General features: G+C 42.9%; 1 protein-coding gene across 1 annotated transcript in view; it reads right to left on the bottom strand.

Annotated features, from left to right (window-relative positions):
- Nucleotides 1-17,283, bottom strand: part of Reck (reversion inducing cysteine rich protein with kazal motifs) — a 65,227-nt gene extending 47,944 nt beyond the window's left edge. Inside the window, exons 1-3 of the mRNA XM_038347585.1 lie at nt 17,145-17,283; nt 3,909-3,967; nt 794-868 (exon numbers count right to left, since the gene is read on the bottom strand). Of these exons, the coding sequence (XP_038203513.1) occupies nt 794-868; nt 3,909-3,967; nt 17,145-17,244 (234 nt within the window). The 5' untranslated portion in view covers nt 17,245-17,283. The remainder of the gene's footprint in view (nt 1-793; nt 869-3,908; nt 3,968-17,144) is intronic.
- Nucleotides 17,284-21,972: the final 4,689 nt, after the last annotated feature.

Genomic DNA, 21,972 nt, shown 5'->3' with positions numbered 1-21,972 from the left:
AGTGTGATGGTTCAGTGGGTAAGGGTGATGTTGCCAATCTCCGGAACTCTCGGACCTTCATGGCGGAAGGAGCAAACCACCTACACACACTGTACTCTGATCTTAACGCACTTGCTATGGTGTACACACATGTGCATACATGCACACATGAAGTATAAAATGATAACTACTGCATATGCCTTTCTTGTTTTTCCATTTAAAGTACTGGGAATGAGCCAGGTTACTCGGGTTTCAAGCACTTCCCTCTTCCACACAGCAGAGGCCGCTACATCTACAGTTCTCTCTCAGAAGCTTGAGCGCTCTTGGCCTGGCCCAAACACATTTACACAAAGAAAACAGCCTAAACCCTGGAGACGTGTCAGACTTCCTCATTCAGACTTCAAGCCGTGTATCAATAAGAGTGTAACAGAAAATGGAGCGTTAGGAATCAGCCACATATTTTCTTATCTCAAATTCAATTTTCCAAAATCCAAATAAACAGTGAATTTAGTTATTACAGATTTCATAAAATTAGTCAAATCACTGATGGAGTTCTAAATTCTAGATAAAATTCTGCAGTGAAATTTAAAGACTGGAATACATTGATAATTAAGACTATTGTACTCCCAGGCACTAAAGTAGGGATAAAAGGTGAAAGACACTAATCTATTTAGCAGTTCATAAGAAGATTATTTTGGGTTTAAAATTTTATTCTGATCACATATTCAACCACTCTTGAGAAATATGATAAGTCTAAAAGTAACTTAGCCATGGCTTCATGTATACAAAGCTGTCACAGTGTTGTAGGACTTACCATCGTTTCTGGGCAGTAGTCTGGGGCTCTCTGCAACAGATGTTTCAGTCGGGATTCACTCTTTGAGGAGAAAATCTATTTGACAAAAAAAATCCCAAAAAACAAAAAACATAACAACACAAAAAGACAAAAACCTTTGAGCTTTCTTTCTTCCTTTCTTTCTTTCTTTAATTTTATTTTAAGAAAGAAGAGTTTTCTAAAAGTATCATCCTCTAGATATCCCAGTTTTCTAGAAGGCTTTGTTTTATAAAAGGAACTTTTGGAGGGTTCTAAATCGAGCTGAGATAAGATCTGTTTTACACACTTGTTCTCACTGTATATCCCAGGTTGGTCTGAATTCAGGATCTCCTACCTCAGTCTCCAGAGTGTTAGCATTATACACCCAGCTTTTGAGGTAACATCTCTCGTACGATTATTTGATTAATTTGGGAAATAATCAGGAAAAGTCCAATAGAAAAGTTGAAACTCTTTTCTATTACCCCAATGTGGAGAAAAACAAGCTAAGTAATATTATTATTATTTAGCCACTTGTCTCCATAACTAGTAACTATAGTTAAAAAGCAATAGGAATTAGAATATTACCATTTTGTACTATCTAGTAAATTAATGCATTTAAGCAATTATCAACAGTGACAATTAAACATCACAAGAAGGGACACCTATATCTATTATCACTCGGGGGAAGACCTGACAAAACAACCAAAAAAACTTCCAGTTTGATCAAAGAGTCTGGCTTTATTTCATAAGGCAGATGCAAATCAAATATGGTTGTTCAATTTAAATGTAAATCAAGCAAAATTAAAGAAAAATAGAGTATGGGGACACACAGCTGTAACTACAGCACTTGGACTAGACTAGACCACATTGACAGTGTGTACTGTCATACACACACCAAGGGGAAAACTACACTGGATATAGTGGTACAGGCCTGTAACCCTAGCCCCTGGGAAGTGAGAGGAGGAGGCCATCCCTGGTGCATGAGTTTGAGTCAAAAATTAAATAAATGAAAACTCGAGTTCCAGGCTTCTTAGGCACATTTCAGGTATGTGAGGGTTAAGTCTTGTTTCTCAACTTGACTACATTTACAAGTAACTAAAACCTAGGTATCTGTGGGAGATTTTTCTAGGCTGTACTATTTGAGGTGGAAGACCCACCCTTAATCAGGATCATCTGTAGTCAGAAGATTCACCCTCAATCTGGGCCACATCTGGCGGCACCCCACATAAGAGGACATGGAGAGGAAGCTGCTTTCTGTCTGCTTGCGCTCCCTTTCACCTGAGTTCATCTCTCCTGAGCCATTCCTTCACTCACATTGAACACTGCTTCCTCAGGGCCCCAGTGTGGACTGAAAACTGGCAGCTCTTTCAGACCTCCCTGGGTCTCCAGCACCAAACCAAGACTGCCAAGACCTCCAGTCTTGAACTGAACAACTACAGGATCCTTGGCTTTTCTGTCAGGAGACAGCCACTGTTGAACTACTCAGACCACAGCCTGTAAATCTAGCACCCTCTCTCTGTGTGTGGGCAGGAAGGAAATACAGAGAACGTTATACTTTTAAATAATCTCCTGGGGGCTGGAGAGATGGCTCAGCGGTTAAGAGCACTGGCTGTTCTTCTAGTGAACCTGAGTTCAGTTCCTACATGGCAGCTCACAATCATCTGGAACTCATGTTCCAGGGGATCCAACACCCTCTTCTGTCCCCTGCAGGAACCAGGCACGCAAGTGGTACACAGACACACGACATACATATCAGCAAAACCCTCAAATGTAAACATAAAAATAAAAATAACTTTCAAAATCATCTAGTTTCTCCTCTCTATTCCTCAAAAATAACAAAGGCAAACACAAAATAAATAAAAAAAGTCCAAGCTCCCGAAAAAAGTTAGAACAGCGGTGAGACGGGCTGAGAGCATAAACAATATGCTCTGAGAGCAGACAACCTGTTTGACCTTGTATCACAGTGGCATCTTAGTGGCTAAGTATGGACTGCATAAAGAGTGATGCTGAGCGCGCAGTCTCCCTTCCTCCAATCACTGGTTGGAAACTTTAGTAAGTTAGTTAATTCTTATATCTCAATTTCTTTACCTACAAAATGAAGGTGACATTGTTTCCAGTCTATTACTACAAATATTTGAATAATGACTGAGATCATTACTTCTCAAGCTCTAGAGAACTTCTAAAGCTAAACAATAGCCTTAAGATGATGAAATAAAAAAGCTAAGACTTTACGAAGAGGTATTGCTTCAGTAGAAGTTGCATAAAAAGGTTCAACCAAAAAACGAAATCTTAAAGAGCAAGACAATGAATCCATGGTCTCTGCAGGTCTACCAACGATTAACACCTTACATTTGCTTTAACTATCTCAGATGTGCACTATAATTATTATCAGTAGCTTGATTACTTTAGGACTCATTATAGATAGTGAGATTATTTGTTCCTGTACCCTAGAAGGGGCTTGGAATAAGCTCAGTTGGTAGAGTCTTGCCCAGCATGTCCACAACGCCATGTCCTAGTTCCAGCACTGCATGAAGTAGGTGTGGTGTACAATAGTCCCCAGCCTGGATACATGAGACACTGTCAGTGAAAAATCCCCAAACAAAAACACCCCAAATTAAATCTTAGCATGTTATCTCTTTAGAATAGGGCTCTGTCACATCTAACCACAATACCATGACCAAGGTCAGGATCCCAATACTGACAGAATACTATCAGTTTATGTCCAGGTCATAATCAAATTTCACTAATTCATCTCACTAATTTTTGTTATTAAATTTCTTTTTTATTCCAGGCTCATTCAATGCACTTGGCTGTCAAGTCTCTTTAGTGAATTTGATATAGAATCATCCTTCAGCTTTTCTTTGCTGGATAGCAGTAGTCTTTTTAATATAACTGATATGTCTAAAGAGTAGAGGCCATTGTTTCAAGGGACTTCAATCTGGGTCGGCCTGATTGTTCCCTTACGACTCAGGTTATGAGACTATGATTCTTTTCAGTGCTTAAGGTCAGCTAACACATTATTGGTGATGTAAACTATGAGTTGTTGTATAAGAATTTTCCAAAAACAAAGTTAATAAATGACTTATCTGATTGTGCTCGCAATTATTATCCAGCTTACCTGTTCACATACATCACGGCACATTTGGTTATCCTTTGAATGATTACAACATACAGCACCTAGGGAGAAAAGGAAACAAGACGTCTCACTGTTCAACAGTGTCATTGTTCAATAGACTGTTTTTTGTTGTTGTTGTTGTTTTCTGTTTTTGAGACAGGTCCTCCTGATATGTTCCATAAGATGGCGTCCAAACTCCTCATCTTCCTGACTCAGCCTCCAAAATTCTGGTGTTAGAGGCTGTACCTAAGGCATGTACTATCACGTCTGGCTGTCATTACTCATTTTAACTTCAAGGTGCATCTATTACAACCAAGATGCCAAAATAGAGACATGGTCTTTGCTCTAGAGAAACTAATAGGAAAGACTGTCACATGATAAAAGTAGCTACTATTATTGTGTATTTTCCTTCTTCTTCCTCCTCCTCCTCCTTTTTTGGGGGGGGGGTTGTTTTTTCAAGACAGGGTTCTCTGTGTACCTTTGGTACCTGTCCAGAACTAGCTCTTGTAGACCAAGCTGGCCTCAGATTCACAGAGATCTGCCTGCCTCTGCCTCCCGAGTGCTGGGATTAAAGGCGTGCGCCACCACTGCTTGGCTCTTGTGTACTTTCTATGTGATACATTTTCTACTAAGCTTGCTTATATATTTTTCAGTCATTAAGATCAGTACAGACAATATTTTGTTAACTGTAACAAAAAGCTAAACTGGTTTTAAAATAGTGAATTTTGTTTAGGACTTGTTGAATCTGAGGTTCCTACAGGATATTCTGATGGAAACTCTGGTAGAGTCCAAGTCAAAGCTTGGAGTACAGCCCAGCCTAAAGATCCAATGCACACTTTCTGCAATTTTTACGGAGGCAGCTCTCTCTTCTTTCTTTCTTCTCCCCTCTCTCTGCATCTTTGTCTCTCTTTTTGTCTCTCTCCCATTGTCTCTTCCCTTACCCATTCCTTTTATCTCAATGAACTCCACACTCAAAAAGTTTCTACTGAAAAGTAAATACAGCAGCAGACCGTAATGAACAGCCACAGCTGAGCCACATGAAGGAAAGGAGAGGGGGCTGAAATAGAGCAGGAGAAAGGGCAGCCACTAAGTAACAAACATTACAAAGAATGTCAGGTGCCCACAGAGACAGAAGACAGATTGAAGGCTGAAAAAGAAAATGAGTTTGCTTAGAAAGCCACCTGCTGGCTGGGTGTGGCGGCCCATCTCTGTGAACCTAGCATTTGGGATGAAAAAGCATGAAGACTCAGAATTCAAGGCCAGCCCACCCCCCCCCCAAAAAAAACCGAAATAGAAATAAAATAAAAAGCCACCTACTGAACATCTCAGATAATTTCTTTTTATTTACTCACTTGCTTATTTATTTTGCATGTGTGAGGTAAAGGAGAGTAGTCAACATATGGGAAGGAAACTAAGAGGAAGAACTGTCAACAGAAGTTCCTCGAAAAAGCCACTTTTAGTTGAATATTCTACAGACTGATTAGGACTTCCTGATTGTGGTAAACAATTATCTTGAGCTATCTTTAGTCCTTAAGAGTCTTGTATCACCCACCTCTGTACCAGACATGATATCCTTTGACTATCACATAAAATCTCTGGAATGTATTAATTTAGCAGATCGTTAACCAGCTTTAACTAACTCGCAAATTAAAAGTGTAATCAAATAGCATCTGAAACCTAGAGTAGAAATCTCCCCGCTCTGCTACAATCAACTGACCCACTGTTCCCACCGACATGTTTAGTAACCATAGAAACTACTGACTCATTACTTTCTTCTGTAGTCTCACTATACAAGTTTTTCCACAGTGGACCGTATCATCTAGGGTAACCAGAACCCATGCTCCTGGGCCATGGTCGCTCACATTTAGCTCAGAACATACTATTTCTTATTCCCTTTGGAGCAGGAACATGTTCTGCTTGCCAGAGCAGCAACCAAGAAACCAAGTTAAGTAGAATGTTTCAAGATGGTGGCATGTGCTGCTGTCAGGTGAGGTGGCATTCCTATTAGTCACAATATTTAGGTTCTAAAAGATACTGTTATCAGTGTGAACCAGTAAATGCAAGACCCAATTCAAGAAGTGCACACTTCCTCTTCCTAGGATAAGGTTGTATAGTGAAGAATCTGGGTGGCTTTTGTTCTAGCTCTTGAGAGGGAAGATGCTACATCCTTGGAATTTCCTCAACAATAGGTGAGCACCTCTGTTATGTATGATAAGAAGTAACCGAACTGCAAAGCTTCAGGGTGGGGACTAGTCAGGTCTAAAAGACTAGCCTGCGACTGGAGGATTGGGATTTGAGTCATTTATCAACATGACCTCTCAGTCACTGGTGGTGGGGAGGGGGAACAGATACTGAATTCAACCACTGACCAATTTAATTCATTTAATCCTACACAATGGAACCACATAAAGACTCTGACACAGAAGTTCAGTAATGCTTTCCTGGTTGGTGATTATATTAATGTGCTGTAGAGATTATGTATATGTAAATGAGCATTGATTCTGCTGGGTCTGGTGGTATTGCCTTTATTCCCAATAGTAGCACAGCAAGCTCCAGGCCAGCCAGGGCTGTATAGTGAGACCATTTCAAAACTAAACTACAGAGAGAGAAGGGGGGGAAGGGAGGAGAAGAGAGGGAGAGAGGGAGGGAGGGAGGGAGGGAGGGAAGGAGGGAGGAAGGGCTGTACTTCCTTCAGACCTGGCCCTGGTTCACATCCTTACACAGGACAGCAGTTGTAGTATACTCAGTGTGAACTCTACCCTGAAGCTACTCCCCAAAGAGTCATTTTACCTGTACTCCTTCCCTGAACTCTGAGTTGTTCTTGGGAACTTCTGACCCTGGGTAATGGGAACATAAGGCCCATATACAGATCAAAAGTATGTGAGGGGACTGGAGAGATGGCTCAGTGGTTAAGAGTGCTTGCTACTCTTCCAGAGGACAGGAGTTCAACTCTTAGTACCTATATTAGAAGGCTCAAAACTGCCTATAATTCAAGCTCCAGAGGATCCAACACCTTCATCTAGCCTCTATAGGAACCTACATACAATTCTTGTATATAAATGAGATTAAAAAATGGTTTTTAAACTGGAAAAAGGATTAGTATTGGAGGAGAAAAAAAAATCAACAAACTAGTGACTAAAAAAGGAAATTTTAGCCAGGTGGCAGTGGCGCACACCTTTAATCCCAGGACTCGGGGGGCAGAGGCAGGTGAATCTCTGTGAGTTCAAGGCCAGCCTGGTCTACAGAGCTAGTTCCAAGACAGGCTCCAAAGCTACAGAGAAACCCTGTCTCGAACCCCCCCCCCAAAAAGAAAGAAAGAAAGAAAGAAAGAAAGAAAGAAAGAAAGAAAGAAAGAAAGAAAGAAATTAATTTTAGGTCTTACTCAAAAGGCTGCCAAGCTCAACACTGGAAACAGTTTCTCCACAAAGCAATAGTGGGGCCTGTGGTCTTACTGGACAATTGGTTTTTATGAAAGACTACTGTGGGAGAGCTTTCTCATGGGAATTCTATATGAAAAGCTTCTGTGAGTTCTCAGTGTGTGACTTAGAGACTTTCAAACACAGCCTGGTATGTGATGCAAACCCGCAACCCCAGCACAGCCTAGTGTGTGATGCGGACCCGCAACCCCAGCACAACCTGGTGTGTGATGCGGACCCACAACCCCAGCTCTCGGGAGCCTGGGCAGAAGGGACAGAAAGGAGTTAAAGGCCAGCCTGGGTTACAGAGGGAGTTTGAAGGGAAAAATTTTTAATCTAAAAATGGAAAGAAAAGTCTAAACACATACACACACACACACACACACACACGTCACTATGTTTCAGAAGGAAAAAAGTGCCTGATCACAAGGGTGAAAGTGCCTTGTATTAATTAGTCTCACTTTCTCCAGGGAAGGCCCAAGCATTCCTGAGACCCTCACAGCTGTGCTGTATCTCCAAAGGCTCTGTCTGCAGCCCCACTGAAGCGAAGGCCCCTTACCTGACCTGCTGTGCTCTTCTGAAGTGCTCTGGAAACTGGCACTTTCTACTGCCCTCTAACACAAAGGTCATATGAGGGCAGAAAATGCAGCTGATTTTGAGCAAAGAAAACTCAGGGTAACATATGGTCCCAATAAACATGGGCTTAACAAAAAGAAAACAATCAGGCAGACAGGAGTCTGATTTGGGCATAGGAATTTGTGAAAAAAAAAGTTCTTGAAGCAAAGGTCTATTTAAAACAGTCACAAAACATACTCTAATAGCAACTGGAGGGTTTATATAAAATAAAATACAGACCCCTCCATTTTACATTTAATAGTAAAGGTCAAATTTATTGTGGTGTGACTTTCAAATGAGAAGTTTCCAGAAAGAAACGACACCTTCAGCTGACCGACCCTTCTGCAGTGCTGATCAACAGTTCGCATCAGTGACAGTGGACAGGTGGAGTACCGCAGGTCCAGAGCCTAACTACAATTTATCTTGGGCTATCTTCAGCCCCAAAAGACTCTGTGACTTTTTGGAATGTATTAACTCAACAAAATCCTAGTTTTCACAACCCAAAGGTTAAGAACGCCACCATACAGTATCTCAGGCCTACAGAAGTTACTGTTTTGCTGCAACCCACCTAATTGATGTTTCCACGAATGTATTTGAAAGTGCCTTGACTTATGACTTTCTTTGTTCTACTGCTATAAAAACTTCACCAAATTGTTACAGCGTTGGAACATGGAATTTGGGGTAACCTAAATCTATGTTCCTGGGCCATGGCCACTTTTATGTGGCTTCAGAATAAACTACTGCTTATCCTTTTTGAGGTGACAGTTGTGTTTTTGTGTTGGCAAAAAGCTAAAATTAAAAAAATTATACACACAAAAAAGAAAGAAACCACAAAATTTGGAAAATAAAGATGAAAAGGAAAATGATTTTTACTCCAATTGTCCCACTGCAATCTCTGCTGACATTCTGGCATATTTCCTCTTAGCTTTTCCAAAAGCTTTTTCTGGTACTTCTGACAAAATAGGATGAAAGAGGGCAGCCTGGAGTCCTGCAGTAATGACCCCTTTCCCTCTCACCCGAGCATTCCTCTCTAATAGTACACTTCCGCCCCAGGGAGGATTGCCACCTCCAACAGACCTGGGAGCCGCTGCCCCATCACACTGCCCCCGCTGATTGGGAAGAGTAGACATTACTGTATTAGTGAACACTTTTCTACTAAAAAAACTTTTTATAATCTTTAACACTACATCCTTTTCAAGAAATAAGCATACACCTATATTCTCTTCATATGCTTTCACCAAGGATATGAAAAATCTGAATGCAATTCAAGTAGTAATTAAAGGACTTTATCTTTTTTAGAATAATTAAAATGGATCAACTGGGTCATCATTCAGCTATAACTGGGGTGGCAGAGGAGGAGGGGAACAAACAATGCACAATGCAGTGCTTAATGTTTTCAAGGCAAGCTACTCCAGAAACACTGTTCATAATTTGATTCTAATTTGCTTATTCGCTCACCTAATTTGTTGTGGTTTAAAGCTCTGCTCATTGCTATAAGACTGACCTGGACAAGGGGAGAAACATTCAAATAACGCCTGATACTGACATGGGAGTAAAAGGCACGGGTCTCCCCCTCATTAAAGAGGTGCAGATGTCATCTTGCAGTCTTAGTCTCAGACTCTGATTATAAAATTAATGAAAACCAAAGGGAGATGCTAACGGCCTCATTTGCTGGCTTTAAGAAGGAACTGGTGTAGTCTGGGAATATTCGAGCAGAATTATCCAATGATCTGAAAGACCAAGGTCTGGCTGGGGCTGGAGACCACAAGCAAACTACAGAGAGGCGCGTGGACACAGGCCACGCTCTGCTACACTAGGAAAGCGCAAGTGCTAAGGCCAGAGAGCACGTAAGGAAGCAGATACACACCATAATCTAAAAATAAACACCCCTAGAATTATAGGCTTTTTGAAGTTAAAAGGGATTTTACCACAGAAGCCTCCCAAAAGCTGTAATTCAATTTTGTCACTGCAAAGCCGTTCCTGCTTTCTATGCCAAAGAAAACAGGTCCTCTAATAAATACATTCTAAAGAACTACTAAAACAAAATATGTGCATATGTACATATTCATATATATCCTACCCTACTGATAGAAAAAACAGAATCTGGGATAATATAAATATTATAAATTATAAATAAAAAGATAAATTTAAAGATAAATTCTTATTTTCAGTATGTAAAATCTTTTAAGTAAAGTTTGACTTTTAAAACAACTTAGAAAGTGATGATCACTAAATATATTTAAATAACTGTAACTTTAACTTATAAATACAGCCATGCAAACTGTCTCAGTTACTCCCTAAAAAACATATAAGGTGGGCATTGTGCTACAGACCTTTATTTAATCTTAGCACCCAGGAGGCTCGGGTAAGAAGGTCACTATGAGTTGGTGGCAAGCCTGGGCTAGAATGCAAGACTGTCTAAAAAAGACCATTTAAAAGCCCCTTCACTCTCCCCAAAACAAAGAAAGGTATGCATATATATATGCATTTATTTATATATTTTATCAGCCAAGGAAGAGCCAAAAGTAAATGCTTAACCATACACCCAGCACACAGTCAACACTGCTAGCGTCTTGTCAGGCTCCATCTGTCTACACACACATAACCAGATGCGCAGTTTGTTTCTGCATTACAGATCACCCCCACTGCTTGTCCTCATTTGGTTCTAATACCAATAAAACTTCCACGTTATTTTTCCCCATTTTTAGAGATATAGTGATGTCACTCTTAATCAGCAGCCTATCTCCTGCTGGTCGAAATCTAAAATTTCCAAATATTTTCCTAGTTTTCCCTTCCTTGAACTTTAATTGTTTTAGTGAGGAAAATGTACATCTACTGGATCCCATCTAACCCACAGTAAGTCTTTCTTCTTTAATTTGGCTGTTGATTCTCTGGTTAATCCAAGTGGCAGACGTGGAGCCTTTAACCCTTGGCATTTCTCCGTCATTTCACTTGGGTATCAGAGAGTGACTGTAAGCCTCTGGTACACTGTTCAGTTAAAATCTGCTCACTGATTAAAAACTAACATCTATTATATTATGCCTTTAAACTTTACTTATTTAATGCGTATGCGTGATTTGTCAGCATGTATGTATGTGCACCTTGTTTGTGCAGCGACTATGGAAGTCAGAAGAAGGTGTCAGATCTCCTGGGACTGGAGTTAAGATGGTTGCAAGCGGCTACATTGGTATTAGGAATGGAAGAGCAGCTAGCACTCTTAACTGCTGAATCATCTCTCCAGCCTTTTTGTTAACTATGCCGCCCAAAGGCTTATTTTATTTATTATTTATGTGTGTGCATGTCTTTATGTGTACGTTATATATAGGTGGGTGCTTACAGAGGCAAAAAGTGGGTGTTAGATCTCCTGGAGTTGGAGTTACCTAATGTGGGTACTGCGAACAGAACTCCAGGGCCTTAGAAGAGTTGTAAATGCCCAAAAGCAGTGAGCCATTCCTCCAGCCCCATATAATTCCCTTTTAACAGGAAAGAAAGTACAGGGCATCGTCTCTCACTTCATCATCTCAGTACTAAATTACAGTGATGCTCTCATAATTCAGTAAACAGCTTGATTTAAATTATATCTATAACTGGAGTTAATCAAGTGCTCAGAAGGTAAGCAGCTCATCACTACAACTGGTGACAGGCTTACAGGGTCAACAGACTTGGAATTAGGGATGCTGATGAGTGCACAGAAACTACAAGAGCAAAGAGGAAGTGTAAGAAATGCACACAGCAGCAGCAGGGCAGGAAAGAGCTCTCTAACGCAGGCTGCTTCTTAGCAATTTTCCACTTTCTTTAGGCCTCTGGAAGGTAAACAGTGTGCTGAAATGCCCCACCCCTGGTGCATGCAATTTCCTTAGATGCTACATAAGAGCCCCTGGATCTCAGCCAGCTATCTCATTTCTATTCCTTGTCATCAGACGCACCTAACCCAGATATTCGCTATTAGAAACAACTAGGGGTGACTCTTCTGAGGATTCCTAGTTGTCAGTATTCTTGAGGAATTCCCTTCCTCATTTTCCAGGGCTCCCATCAGAAACAAGGGATCTAATGGTGCAAAACTTAGTTTCTAATGACATTTCTTGGTTAGAATGTCTTTTTCAATATTATTTATTTATTTTTTGTCAACACAGGGTCACATAGAGCCATGCTAACCTCTGCCTCACTATATAGAAAAGAATGATTTTTAAATGCCTAGTCTTCGTGCCTTCATCTTCAAGTGCCAGTATTCAGGTACGTGCTATCATACCTAGCTTAAAAAAAACTCATTTATATGTGTGCACACATGTGGGCGCACATGTTGGGAGGTCAGAGGTTAATGGCTGAGGTCCTTCTCAGTCACTCTCCTTTTCTTTGAGACAGAGGCTCTCACCGAGCCTGGGCCGTACCAGTGAGTTCCAGGGATCCATTTCTTCACCCATCACCCAGGACCCAGCGCTGGGATTACAGACGTATGCTGGAGCATGACTTTTCGTGCGAGTGCTCCAGATCTGAACTCAGGGCTTGGAAATGTGTCACAGGTACTTTACTGACGGAACCATCTCTAGTTGTCCTTGTGTGCCATTCCCACCCACTTGCTTTTATGACACGTTCCTCCCACAAAGAGCCAGGATGGCCTGGAACTTGCTATAAGCCCAGGTGAGTTTTAAACTTGCAATCCCCCCCCGCCCACTGAGTGTTGGAATTATAAGCACGTGCTACCATGCCTGAATCTTGGCAATGTTCGTGTCATCTCCAAGCTTTGTAGCATTTGCCTATCATGTGCTATATGCTTCATGAAATCAGTTTTTTCTCAAATACATTCTTTAGACTTGAAGTTTAAATCGATATGTGTTAATTAAGCCATGGATTAGCAATGTAGACATTCTGCAATTCTTGGGGATTTATGTGTTTCATTTGAAGACATAGTTTCATTAGGTGGCCCAGACTGGGCTCAAATTTGAAATCCCCCTGCCTCTCTACCTCCTTAGTTCTTGTATTACTACATGCCACTATGCTTAAAGTTCTGGTGATGATAAAAGTCTGAGTTTCCCACTGAACTGTAAGCCCTACAAAAGGAGAAAACATGTCTATTTTTCCACACCACTTTGTAATTTGGATTGTGGTTTCCAGCATTATTAAACAGCAGCTTAACAAAGACTTGGGGCAGTCAGTTACTCCTAATAACTATCTTCAACATATACAAAGATGGACTTCTCTCTTCCCCCTGACTCTGGCCCCTGACACTTTCCAGGGCTGGGGACTGAACTCGGGCTTTGTGCATTCTAGATGCTCTACCTCTGAGCTACATCCTCAGCCCCCAATGAAACTTTTGGCTCTGTTCCTACCTCTCCTGCCAATTCTTCTCAGTATTGCTTTCCCCATCTTTCCTACCTTAGAACAGGGCATCACTTTTATCAAGCCCTTTAAGATAAAACAAGCAATAACCTGGAATTCTCCTTCCATCATTGCCCACATCGATCTATCAGGATACCTTGACTCCCTTTCACTTCCACAACTTTCCAAGTCACCATTATCTTGTTTGAAATCTTGGAGCGCTACTGTTGTGGTAGGGTCATGTTTTGTTTTTGAGAAAAGGTCTCCTTATGCAGCCCTGGCTGTCCTGGAACTCATTGTGTAGACCAGGCTGGCCTCGAACTCACAGGGCTCCACCTGCCTCTGCCTCCCTAGGTCTGGGAATAAAGGTGTGGGCCACCCCCATCTTTTTGAAACAATAAATGAATTTCTAGTTATTCTTACTCTTTTATAAATAATGACTGCTTTATTTACATTTTATTTTGGGTTTCAGAAAGTGTGATCTGAAATATAAGTCTATGGGGCTGGAAAAATAGCTCAGTGGCTAAAATATACATCAAGCCATATCTCCCTTATGTAGAATTCTTGATGTCTCTTCATACACAGAATAAAACCAGATGGTTCCAGCAAAGCTAGGCACCATCTAGCCCTAGATTACACTCTGGGTCACTGTGTCTCAACTACAGAGGCGTTCTGGTCCATACGTCTTACGGCTCTGTTCTTCCCGAACCCAGTGCACTTTTCACATGGAGGGCATCCTCACTGTAACCTCCCCTCCTCCAATAGGCTGTTCTTGTCAATGCCCCACAAAGAAACTCTCTCCCCCACACAGTTCTGTCACCATGGAATTTAGTTTCTTCATAGCAGTCTTATACCCAGAAAGCATTTTATGCATTTATTATCGATTTCTCCTCCCACAGAATGTATGCTGAAGGCATAGCTCTGTGCCTACCACCAGGCCTGACATTCAGAGTTTCCTGAATAAACAACCCTTAGTCCCATCCATCTTGCCTTTTAAGAAGTCATATTTATAATAAATAAGCCCATCTCCTTGGCATCGTCTCACTTTCTCCTAGGAGTGTTAAACAGTGAAAAGTGGGAATAATGAAAGATTGCTTTAGCCTACGGACGCAAGAGAGGAACTCCAACTATGGTACGCCAGGACAAACTGTAGGATCTGGTCTGTCACTGGCCCTTACTCTTTCCACATCATGGGCCAAGATAGTCAGAGGGAAGAAAATCTGCTTCTTATTACTTTCCTCCAGATAGGCGTTTCCTTTTCCTAACTTAAAATTCATAACATTCTTTTCCTGGATTCTAGGCTATTACATAATCCCTCAAATGTCAACTCCTTGAAACTTGGCCTTTTTTGTATTATTACAAAACATCTTAAATAGAAACAGAACCACTAAGGTGCTATAGACACAGACTCTGAGCCTGCAGCGCGGGCTCTTACCCCATCCTCCAATGAGAAGATCAGTGAACAAGCTGCAGCACACCTTTACCTTCACCCCAGGAGCAGGAGAGTCAGGGCAGTAGAGCAGAAGTGGTAAGTGACCTGGAAAGCTTTGTACCACAGGAGACAGTTTTGTACGGGGATAATGAGAGGGAAATGAGACCGTCTGAACAGGACTACAAACCAGGCCTTCACTGAAACACAATTTAATAATTGTGTTCTCAATTTCTGCTTCAGACCTTCTACAGACCCACAGTGGAAGCTTTTGTCCATTATGTTAGCCAATGCCCTTCACACAAGTAACCCGCACTATATGCTTCCCAGAATTTAGTGCGAGAAACAAGACTCGATTTACTATCGAACTTGGAATTATTCTTTTTATCAAATAATGTAAACTGTATGAAATCACAGATGTCTTGGAGATGGAAGGGCTACTGGAAATAACTAGCCCAGTGCGTTCTATGGTATTATAAAGAAAGTTAAATAGTAGACATTTTTTTTTCTTTCTACAGCAGTTTTATTGAGATGTAAATCACGTCTTGTGAAGTTTACCCTTCTAGGGTGGGTTAGTTCAGTTATTTTCAGCACATTCAGCTATACAACATTTCTATCACCCTCAAAGAAACTCACATCCAGCAGACGTTCTCTGATGCCTCAGCAAATAAGGGTCTTTGTCAAAGGACTCCTCGAATCTCTTGCTGTGAATGCACAGGATGGGCTACAGTGCAGTGTGTCTCACACTCACACGTTGCTTATGTTTGTCTCTCCTTTTCTGCTTTTCATTTTTTCTTTTTTATTATTTGAGACAAGGTATTGCTCTGTGATCCATGCTGGCCTGGGTCTTGTGGCATTCCTGCCTTAGTCGTACAGGAATTACAGGTGTAAGCCACTACACCTTGCTTGTCCAAATACATTTAAGAGCTAACATTTTGGTGTCTGCTATGCTAAGTGCTACACATGGATACCTCAGGTAATGCTCACAGTAAAATCTGGAGGAGAGGTTCTCCCTTTCTAATGTTGCGACCCTTCATGTTGTGATGTGCCCCGACTATAAAATTATTTTATTGCTACTTCATAACTGTAACCGTCCTACTGTTCTGAATCATAATGTAAATATGTGTGTTTTCCGATGGAGTTAGCTCACCCCTGTAAAAGGGTTGTCGTGTCCCACAGGTTTGAGGATCGCCGATCTAGACGATACCATATATAAAAATGTGAACATTAAAGTTAAAAAGATTAAGGCTAAGTAACTTGCTAAGGTTTTCCTCGAGGCCCTATTCTACAATTGTAGGAGATAAGAAAGGGCAGCTAGTATTCTACAGGTCATATCTTCAGGCTAACAAGAACACAGAGAGGTAAGCTGAATTCGTCAAGAATTCATATCATTCTTTCTTTTCTATTACTTTCCTTATACTCGGCCTGATAGCTAAATATAGAACTCAACTAGTTAACTAATCCTGACAAAATCCCTCCCTTCTTCAAATGCCTGCCTTTATAAACAAAACAACAACAAAAGGTCCATAATGTTAATATTATAGACTTTCTTAAAAACCTTGTTGAGACTGAGTTTGTTTTTCTCTATGCGCCTCACCCAATACACTCCTCCGTTACTTTCGTCATACAAATCCCAGGTATCTTTTGATGGCTAGTATAGGTAGGCACTTGGTCTTTCTCATCTTCTAGGTGAATGTCACCCCTCCTCTGTGCCCCTGCAGTCCCACCCTCACCTCTTCTCTGAATATGTTTGCCTGAACTGGAACTACTTAGAGATCCTGTCTTATGCCACCTATCAGGCCGAGGTCTCCCGGGAAGCACAAGTTAGTGTCAAGTCCGAAAGCTGAGCAAGGGCAGGAGCATCCTAAGCGGCCAAGCTTTCTATCCATCTCTGATGGACGTAACTGCTTGCTCTAAGAGAGCCCAAGAACACTCTCTGCTCAAGGAGGCCGGCCGGCCCCAGGGTGATTGGCCGGATTGTAGTCACCCCCGTCCCAGCACCCCGCGATCGGACGGACAGTGCACCCACATGGCAGCCTTGTGGAGCTCACCGCCACTAAGGCCAAGTCAGTCAAATAAAAAATGACAACAACTGGCTGGGCAGCGGTAAGAGGGCTGCACCTACGAATCCCGTCCGCGGGTCAGGACGATCCGCTTTCTGACAGGGACCCGGGCCAGGCACCAGGGTCGGGCAGGGCAAGGGGCCCCTGTCTGGGAGGTGACACAGCAAGGCCTCGAACCCAAGTCAGCACCCCTCGGGTACGGAAGATCTCCAGCGCAGACAGGGCAAGGAAGGGGAGCGGCCTCCGGGTCCCGCCCCGGCCCCGCGATCCAGGACCCACAAGGGTCTAGGCCGCCCGCGGGTCTGGGGGCGCGCGCACCCCGCCCCCGGCCCCGCGCCATCTTGGAGCGCTGAGACGCTCGCTCGGGACCGCCCCGCCCGTGGCTCCCGCGGCTACTCACCCGCGCTGCCCGGAGCCAGGCCCCCCGCCACCTCCGCGACCCCCGCCGCGGCCAGAAGAAGCAGTAGAGCGCCTCGCGGGGAGGCCCGGACGCTCGCCATGTCCTGGCCGGGCGGGTCCGAAGCCGCGGGATGCTCGGACCCAGCCTGGCCGCAGCAGCCGCTGGCACCAAACCCCGCCCCCAGCTCCTTCAGCCTCATGTGATTGGCTGCGGCTCTCCGAAGCCCCGCCCTGACCGCTCAGCGTTTCCAAAACCTCCCGGGGGGCGGCAGCGCGCCCTGGACCCTGGCTCTTTGTTGTGGGCCAGCTGTGTGTCGTCTTCGGCCTCGGGCTCCCGGGCAGCGTTCTCCAAACGGGAAGTCAGAGGCTGGAGACCCCTTTGGAGCGCCTCTGCCGCCTGCTGGGGAAATAGGGGGCCCCGCGGCACAGAGACGGCTGCTCTACAGATCCGTCTAAAATCCAAAGGCTAAGTCAACTGAACCGCAGGGGGTGCACCGCTACCTGCAATCCTCCTGGATACTCAATATCCTGTCCAAGTGCTACCTCATCCTGAAGAAGGAGTGTCATCTGGCCTCCCCTCAAAGTCAAAGGGCTCTGCTGAAAGGCTACGAAATCACAGGGTGGCCCCACTGTGCCAGTTCACGCGCTGTTAATAGCTTTTCCACCCAGAGAAAAGGGCAGACAACTTTTATGGCTAGACTTGGAGAGTCTGGAAATTCATAGTTTTTGGAGATGGATCTTCCCGTGCCACTCTAAGCATCTACTATGGAGAATGTTCCAGAGGGTCTACTAATCAAAAGCTAATTCTGGGGTAAGAGCGCCTCTGCTCTTTCTGACTGTCCCACCCTTGAACAGATCCATTTTAGAGTTACCTTGCTGTTCAGAAGTGAAGCCAATTGCTTGTTTCCACCTTCCTCTGTTCAGGGCACTAAATGCAGTGATGGTAGCAATGACTTTAGTAGAAAGAACAAGGTCTTGATGCACCACTGGGTTCAGATTGCATACTACTCCCGACTGGCCCTGTGTCTGTGGGTGAGGACATTTACTTCAGAGGCTCCCCCATCCGCCACTCTGACCTTCTTGATAAGATTAAGGAATGTACTGTGTTTGTTTAATTATTTATTTATGTTTATTTATTTAATTAATTATGTATTTTGGAGACAGGATCGCATAAAGCTCAGGTTGACCTTGAACTTACTATGAAGCCAAGGCTGGTCTTGATTTCCTGATCAAGTGCTGAAATTATAGGCACCCAGCTTCGTAGTGTATTTCGAATGTCTGAGACAGTACCTGACACAGTGAATAATGTGGGCACTCTGAAACTGAGAGATCTTAATTTGGGCTGTGGAACTAACTGACTGAACTTACTCCCCACCCTGCCCTGACCACTTTGCACTTCTTTAAAACAATAAACTTTCCCTTTTAAAACACTTTTTGAGGCTTTTATACATGAGCACTGTATTGTGTGCGTCATTGCCACCCCACCCTCTTCCCCTTTCAACTAAGGTTTTACTTTTTTTTGCATTCACTTCTTCTGTTTTTTCCAAAAATTTACACTTACTCCCCTCCTCCCATCCCCCTCCCTCTCCCCCAGTCACCCTCCTCCCTCCCCCTCCCTCCTTAAGAGAGGGCAGGGTACCCTGCCCTGTGGGAAGTCCAAGGCCCTCCATCCAGGTCTAGGAAGGTGTGCATCCAAATAGACTAGGATCCCAAAAAGCCAGTACATGCAGTAAAAACAAGTTCCAGTGCCATTATCATTTACTTCTCAGGCAGCCCCCATTGTCAGCCACATTCAGAGAGTCCGGTTTGATTGCATGCTCATTCAGTCCCGGTCCAGCTGGATTTGGTGAGCTCTCATTAGAACAGGCACACTGTCTCAGTGGGTGGACCACCCTCCTGGTCCTGACTTCCTTGCTCATCTTCTCCCTCCTTCTGCTCTTCAACTGGACCTTGGGAGCTCAGTCCAGTGCTCTGATGAGGGTCTCTGTCTCTATCTCCATCTGTCACCGGACAAAGATTCTATGGTGATATTTGAGATAATTATCAGTGTGATAGTGGGGCAAGGCCAGTTCAGGCACCCTCTCCTCTGCTGCCCAAGGACCTAGCTGGGACATCCCCTTGGACACCTGGGATCCCCTCTAGAACCAAGTCTCTTGCCAACCCTAAAATGGTTCCCTTAATGTAGATATCTTCTTCCCTGCTCCTATGTTTGCCCTTCCTCCATCTCCATCCTCCCACTCCCCCAAGCCCTCCCCAGCCTTTCCCTTCTCCCTTCTCTCTCCCCCTCTCCCCTTCCCCCAACCTCACCCTCACCCCTACCCCCAACCCCATGCTCCCAACTTTTGCCTGGCGATCTTGTTGCTTCCAATTTCCAGGAGGATCTATATATGTTTTTCTTTGGGTTCACCTTGTTATTTGGCTTCTCTAGGCTTGTGAACTATAGGCTTAATGTCCTTTGTTTTTAGCTAGAGTCCACTAATGAGTGAGTAATACCATATTCATCTGTTTGGGTCTGGGTTATCTCACTCAGGATAGTGTTTTCTATTTCCATCCATTTGCATGCAAAATTCAAGATGTCATTATTTTTTTACCACTGAGTAGTACTTACATTAAAATTATAATTAACCCAATTAAAGAATGGGGTACTGAACTGAACAGAATTCTCAACAGAAGAAGTTCAAATGGCCAAAAGACACTTAAGGTTATGTTCAACCTCCTTAGAGATCAGGGAAATGCAAATCAAAACAGCTTTGAGCTACCATTTTACACCTGTCAGAATGGCTAAAATCAAAAACACCAATGATAGCCTATGCTGGAGAGGATGTGGAGTAAGGGGAACACTCATCCATTGCTGGTGGGAATGCAAACTTGTGCAACCACTTTGGAAATCAGTGTAGCGGTTTCTCAGGAAATTGGAAATCAACCTACCTCAGGATCCAGCAATACCTCTCTTGGGAATATATCCAAGAGATGCCCAATCATACTACAAAAACATTTGTTCAACTATGTTCATAGTAGCATTATTTGTAATAGCCAGAACCTGGAAATAACGTAGATGCCACTCAATGGAAGAATGGATAAAGAAAGTATGGAATATATATACATTAGAGTACTACTCAGCGGTAAAAAACAATGACATCTTGAATTTTGCAGGCTTTACTTTTTTAGGATAGTTTTAGGCTCATATCAAAGTTGAGTGGAAGGCACAGAAAGTCCATGTCTCCTGCCTTTCATCTGCACAGCCTTAGCTATTACCAACGTCCTCCACAGTGGTCTATCTAGGGCGATGAGCACCCCGCACTGCCACACGGGTAGGATTTACTATTGGAACTGTGCTGTCTGTGTGCTTTGACAAATGTATGCTTATCTACCACTATTCCTTTTAACTCTACACTGTAGCTATTAGAAAAATTATGTGGTTCACTGTGGAGCTCCCACTGTATTTCTGTCTGACATTGCTGGTATAATGTTTCGCTTAGAAATGACTGATGATTGGAGATCAATATGGTTCTTTAAAAAGATGCAATCACCGGTAATTGATTGTTCTGAGTCAAAGAGCCATCGCTCTGTATTTTAGATAAAGAAAACTCATTAAGTCTCTCCCCCAACACGGATTTTAGGATTGAACCTGGGGCTCACACGTGGTCAGCAGGTGCTGTGCCACTGTGCAATGTCCCCAGCTCCCTCCCACAAATCTTTTGGTTAAAGGTTTTGTGGTGTATTTTTCTTATGATTCTATCCCTCCTTTTAATTTCCTCTTGAGATAGGTCTCCCTGTGTAGCTCAGGCTGGCATCAAACTCAAAATCCTCCTGCCTTAGAGTCCAGAGTGCCCCAGTCCCTTACATTTTTCAAGTATAGAAATTCTCTTTGTGTTTTTCTATGTCTCTATTCACCTCCTCATGATATTCATGCCTCCCACTTTTATATTCTTCATAACATTATTTTATAATGGCTATTTAATGTCCTTGTTTGATAATTCTGTCATCTCTGTGTATATTTATGATGATGTTTTTAGTTATGAGTAATATTTTCCTTTTTCTTTACATACTGGATAGATTTTGGTTGTATGACATACACATGAATTTTGTGTTTGGAGTGCTAAGTGTGTGTGTGTGTGTGCGTGCGTGCGTGCAAGAGAGAGAGAGAGAGAGAGAGAGAGAGAGAGAGAGAGAGAGAGAGAAAGAGAGAGAGAAATGCTACTCTGCTTTTTTCTGACATGAAGTTAAGTAGCTTGAGGATCTCCTGAGATCACACATCTGTTCTACCAGTGTCGCCACACTTGCCTTTTATGTGATTAAATGTGTGTGTGACACGTGCTTTCAAGTTCAATTCTGCTAATTCCAACATCTGGGTAATCCTGGCAAGGATTTCGAGTGACTGCTTTTCATCTCGATAATTGATTGCATTTTCTAATCTCTTCATGACTAATACATTTTTACTTTACAATAGACCTAGGACAAACTCCATAAAAGCCTGGTCCCCACTCCTAGGACATGGCTTGTCACGGCAGCAGGAAAAATGGAAACTAGAAATAGAACCAAATGGACAGCCTAAGCCTGCAAACAAAGCATAGTCCATGAATTTAACATTCTACACAGTGGAAATGATAAAAATAACTCGAAGCCAAATCACTAAAAATTATTCAGTTCCAAGAACAGGAGGTGGAGGGAAGATGAGAAGAAAGGAAATGGGTCGTTCAGTGTCTGATGTGTGCATAGTTGGATTCCAGGAGGGAGAAGAGGATTAGAGAGCAGAAAATGACCAGGAGACTGGTACCTGACAACCAAAGGCAGTGGAGAGCACACAGAAAGATGGATGCACCCTAAGA

Source organism: Arvicola amphibius, chromosome 11 (genome assembly GCF_903992535.2).
Source record: "Arvicola amphibius chromosome 11, mArvAmp1.2, whole genome shotgun sequence".
Taxonomy (NCBI): domain Eukaryota; kingdom Metazoa; phylum Chordata; class Mammalia; order Rodentia; family Cricetidae; genus Arvicola; species Arvicola amphibius.
This window is presented reverse-complemented; position numbering and strand designations above follow the sequence as displayed.